The sequence below is a fragment of the Galeopterus variegatus genome, unplaced genomic scaffold (genome assembly GCF_000696425.1).
Source record: "Galeopterus variegatus unplaced genomic scaffold, G_variegatus-3.0.2 Scaffold454, whole genome shotgun sequence".
NCBI classification, from domain to species: Eukaryota; Metazoa; Chordata; class Mammalia; order Dermoptera; family Cynocephalidae; genus Galeopterus; species Galeopterus variegatus.
Window position 1 is genome coordinate 196,714 of NW_007726565.1, and position 5,044 is coordinate 201,757.

The window sequence follows — 5,044 nt, forward strand, 5'->3', positions numbered from 1 at the left end:
TCCTCGTCGTTCACTGCCGTGGTCCTCCCGCCCCGCCTGTTTGCCGGAGCGTCACCGAAACCCACCCCGGCTCACTTCCCAGGGTCTGGGGTGAATCTGGCTGAAGCGTCCGGCGCGGGGCTGCTGTGGCCCGGTAGCCCGAGGCCTGGGTCCCGACCCTGGCTGTCTGCAGGGGTGCGGGGTTCCCCTGAAGCCCCTGCTCTCCCTTGAGAGGGAGGCTGGGATGGCGTTTCAGAGCGGCCTACTGGGGAGACGAAGGTGCCTGAGACCCTGGCCCCCGTGGGCAGTGGGCAGGGGAGGGAGAGCTACAAGTGCCCCCCCGATGTCCTGCCGGGGTCCCTGAAGGGCCACACTGGGCTGCGAGGGGCAAAAAAGCAGAGAGCGAGCCGTGGGGGTTTGGGGGTCCATGCCGGAGGGGAAACTGAGACAGACTCGGCCGGGCCACCACCCGCACCTCAGGCTGCGCGGGGACAGCAGCATGCCGGGTACACGCGTGTGTTTAAAGATGTTCCCGAGCGAGCTTCTCTCCGGGGCAGGTTCTGTCCCTAACACTATGGGAATGAGGCGGAGGAAGTGCACCCCGACATTGCAGTTTTGGGGACTGGCCGTGTGGAAGCCCCTTTGCTTATCTGAGCAGCCAGGGGAGGGCTTCTGGAGGAACATGGGGGCAAGGGGCCAACACGGCCAGAGCAGCAGTGGCCAGAGGCCTGTGCGATGCCGGAGGGTGGGCCTGGGGCCCTTAGAAGAGTAAACGAACTCAATTTAAAGCCATTTGTGCTGCCTAGGGGAAGGGCCTCCTTGGTCCCTAGCCGGCTTTGGGAGGTGGACATCAAGGAACGGCTGGGTTCACTGTGGAGTAGGATGAATCATCTTGAACCTAACAGGTCCCACAGAAGCAGGAGCCTGGGGCAGAGGTTGGAGGAGCCCCAGGAGGGCAAGGGGGTTTGGGCTCGCTCAGCCCTTCCCAACCCCAGGGGCCCAGCACTATCCTTTCAGGCCTCTGTCCACCGGCTTCCAGGACCATTACCCGGAGCAAGGGAGGGTCAGTCTGAGGACAAGGTGGCAGCATCTGCCTGGGAGAGGTAGGAGTTGCTGGTGTCCCCTGCACCTGCACTAGGACATTCGCTTCTGCAGGATACTGACTTGGGCCCTCTCCTTCCCAGGAAAGGGTCAGCTCCACACAACAAAGGGCGGCGTGTTCACTCGCAGCACAAACCTCTTCCCAGACAGGACAAGCATGGGCGGGGTGGCTGCTACCCTTCGCCCTGGTCCCACTGAAGACACAGAAGCGGCTTAATTGGCTGGGAAACTGGGCCTGTGGGGGAAAGTGCAGGAACTGGACCCTGCACAGACCAGTGAGCACCCCCACAGTGTGACTGTGTCCCACTCTGAGCTGAGCCACTGGGGCATGCAGGGTGAGCTGGCGCTACCACTGAGGCAGGAGTGACAGGTGCAGAGCTTAGCTGTGCCCCACATAAAGGCGGGCAGGGTGGATGTGTAAGGGTGGGTACAGTCCCAGGGCTGGGCTGGACCCTAGCTCTAATTGGGAAGTAGCAAGGAAGCTGGTGACAAACATTGCCAGCTGGGGTCAGCATCCCTTGGGCTCCCCGGGTCACCTCAGCCCTGTGCCTGGGTCACCATCATGATGGAGCCAGTCTACAGGTGTCAGACCAAGAGGGGTGCTGCCAGCGGCTGGGTCTCATCCTTCCTGGCAGGACCAGGTCGCTCAGAGTTCCTGGGGTACTTGGGTCCCTTTCCTCCCTGGATGTATGGGAATGCTGAGTGCCACCCAGGGTGCCAGGCAGAGAGGGTGTCCTGGGTCAGGTAGGGGGTGAGCTTTCTGAGGACAGGCTGTATTAACCACACTTTTTATTTTCTGCATTCCTCATGCTTTGGCATTTGGGGACTTGCTAATCCTCAAGAGGCTGCCCCTCCCAGTGCTGGCTAATTCCTAGAGTTAGCAAACCACTTCCCATCCAGACTCCACACCTCCCCACCATGGGCTCTCACATTCAGGCCACCATCCACCTGCCCTCCTCACCCCAGGGCCAACCCCAGGCCCCAGCACCTGCCAGCGTTACTCAAACTGGCCGGTCCTAAGCCTGCTGACACTGCCTTGCCCGTCTCTTCCCGTGGGAACCACAGTAAAGGCTCTGCCCACATTCCCCCTCACTCCCTCTGCCCGTGACCAGCCCTGGTGCTTCCCCGCGTGGGCCTGTGTGGCGTGGGTGCCCTTGCTCATAGGATCTGTGAGTAACAAACTGTCTTTTCAATGACAGTTGTCTACAGATATTGGCTTCTCCATCATGAATACTAATGAAACCTACATTTTAAAACACAGGGTGGGGGCCGGCCCGGTGGCGCACTTGGTAGAGTGCGGCACTTGGGAGCATGGCGGCGCTCCCCCTGAGGGTTCGGATCCCATATAGAGACCGGTCCGCTCACTGGTTGAGCGCGGTGCAGGCGCGACAACGAGGGTTGCGATCCTGTTGCTGGTCACGAAAAAAGACAAAAAGGAAAAACAACAACAACAAAAAAAAACAGGGTGGGATGGGGCCTCCAGCCTATGTCCCCATGTGCTTGGGCTGTGGTGACCCTACACTCTGGGCCAAAGCAGTGGAAGATGGACACCTCGTCCTGACTCCTGGGAGCCCTGCCCTGCCCACCCCAGGGCTGTTCCAGGGCTGCTGGGGGAGGGGGCTTCCAGGAGGCCCAGGCCAGTCAAGAGGGGGCCCACTCTGATTTCAGCTGAACCCCACCCTTGCAATTTGTGGCCTAAACCTCCCACCCTGCTCTAGCCCCCACAGGGTTTCTGCCCCAGCTGACTGCCTCCGATGAATCTCTGCTCAGACCCTTGGGGTCACCTACTGTGGCCTGCAGGGCAGGTGTCTGGCTGCATGGGGCACCCATGGGACCAGCCTTGTTCACCAAGTCCTGGCCTGGCATTGAAGGGGTCCCCTGCCCCTGTGATGTTATGAGCATCCCACACCAAACCAAGGGTGCCTCCTCCAGGAAGCCTTCCTGGATCCTGCCAGCTCTCCATTCCCTAGTACTGTACCTGACACTGACCCTCCCCTGCAAGCCTCTGACTGATGGGTGGTCTTCCTGGGGGTTTCATTCATTTGCCTCCCCTGAGCTAGTGTGCCCTGGGGAGCAGGGTCCCACCTGAGTGCTCTCTGTGTCCAGAGCCTGAATCATGATGTGTCCTGCTCTAAGAGTGACCACCACACGCTCTGGCCTCGCTGTGGGTGCAGCAGGCGTTTCCCATGGCCCACATACCCGCACCCCATGCTCCTCTCCTCACAATTCTGGGGAAGGCCTGAGGCCCCTGCACCCTGGGAAGGCAGCCTCTGCCCCACTATCCCCTCCACGATGATGCTGATGAGCTGGGGGAGGGTGTGGAGGCTGGGCAGGAGGCCCCGAACGCAGGGAGGCGGTGGCCTCAGCAGGAGCACAGGTGATTATCAGAATAATATTTATTGATATGCTCAGTGCTACCTTGTTAATACTGCATCATGTGGCCGCGGGGCTGAGGTAATAGGGGCGGGTCCAGCACACGGCCTGGGCGCCCACGGAAGCAGCGTGGGATCTCAGCCTGCAGCTGGGGCCCGGGTGGGGGACATGGTTATTGCGTCAGACTCCTTCCCTTGCTTGCACACTGGTGTCCACACCTGGGCTCACACATGCTCACTCGCCCTGTGCCTGTGCTCACACTTGCCTGGACACCGGCACAGGGCACTCGTGCTCACGTGCACTCACACACTCGCATGCACATGCTCACTCAGGCACGTGCACATTCACGTTTGCTCTCACACCGTCGCACGCGTGCACCCTCTTGCCCACGCTCACGCCCACCTCTGCTCACACACACTTACACGCTATCTTGTTTTAGACTCATCCAAAGTCTCCTGATGATAAATATGGTCGTTAGTCACAGTAATCATAGTAAAATAAAATGTATGTCAGGCTACAAGGAGAAAGTGCATGTTGATCTCTGACCTGAGGGCGACCTCGTCCCCTCCCACCTGAGGACATCAGGTCCCTGCAGGGAGCACACCCCTGAGCACAAGGCCAGTGGCATGGCCTGTCCCAGCAGGTGCCACCATCCCCAGCCTCCTCCTTGCTCTGGGCTGGGAGAGCTGGGTTGTCCTGCCCAGGACAAAATTGAATAAAAAAATAAACTCTTCCTCCACAGGCCAGCACGCATAGCTGAGTGCCCGATGCAGGGGGTGGGGGTTGGCTCTCCTGGGGCCCCTGCCTGACCCAGCCCGCATCAGTGCCAGGACGATGCCATTGGGGACCGGGCTCCCCTGTCGAGTGGGTGGTAGAGGTGCCGAGCCCCTTGGCATGGGGACAGGAGGCTGGGGGGATGTGGGCAGGGCCGAGCAAAGCAGAGGCCGCGTGGCATGGCGCTGGGGTCAGCCAGGAGGCCGCCGGCCGGGCCACACCACGTCATGCACCACGGCTTTTGGCGGCCTGGGCAGTCCCGTTCCCTCAAAACTCCACAGTACTCACAACTGTTCGCGGCTCGTCGAAGGTGGCAATGAGGATCTGCTGTGGGGGGGGTATGGCGATGAGGTCGCCCATGTCCGGGGGCACGCGGGGACCCCCTTCCTCCTCCTCCCGGGCCTCATACAGCGTGTTGATGTGGAGCAGGGGGTGAGTGGCGTTTCGGCTCAGGATGGCGAGGGGGTCCACCTTGCCCAGGCTGGCTGGCGACAGGGGGGCCACGGCGGGGACGGCGGGGGGCGAGCAGACGTGAAACGGCCCCCCAGAGGGAAGCCCTGCCAGGGTGGGCTCTGCCGGGTACAGGCTTTCCTTCTCTGGGAGCGGAGCATCTGCAAACAGCCGGGAACACAGCGACTCACGCGCACCGCTCCTGCGCCCCCGTGCCCCGTGCCCCAGAGCGGGCCGGCGGACCCTCCCTGCCCTGGGCCTCGTCAGCCAGCCCCGTCCGCACAATGTCCCCCGGGGGCCTCGCCCAGCAGGCCGCGCTAGAGGAGGTGGCCCCGCGCTCCCTCCCAGCGCTCGGGCCGGCCTCCTG

General features: G+C 61.9%; 1 protein-coding gene across 2 annotated transcripts in view; it reads right to left on the reverse strand.

Moving 5' to 3' along the window:
• TRABD (TraB domain containing) overlaps positions 1-4,760 on the reverse strand; it is an 18,139-nt gene extending 13,379 nt beyond the window's left edge. Inside the window, exon 1 of one of the 2 annotated variants that reach the window (XM_008568949.1) lies at positions 4,516-4,760. In XM_008568949.1, coding sequence (XP_008567171.1) covers positions 4,516-4,587 — 72 coding nt within the window. In that variant the 5' untranslated portion in view covers positions 4,588-4,760. The remainder of the gene's footprint in view (positions 1-4,515) is intronic. The other variant, XM_008568948.1, reaches the window with a different exon arrangement.
• Positions 4,761-5,044: the final 284 nt, after the last annotated feature.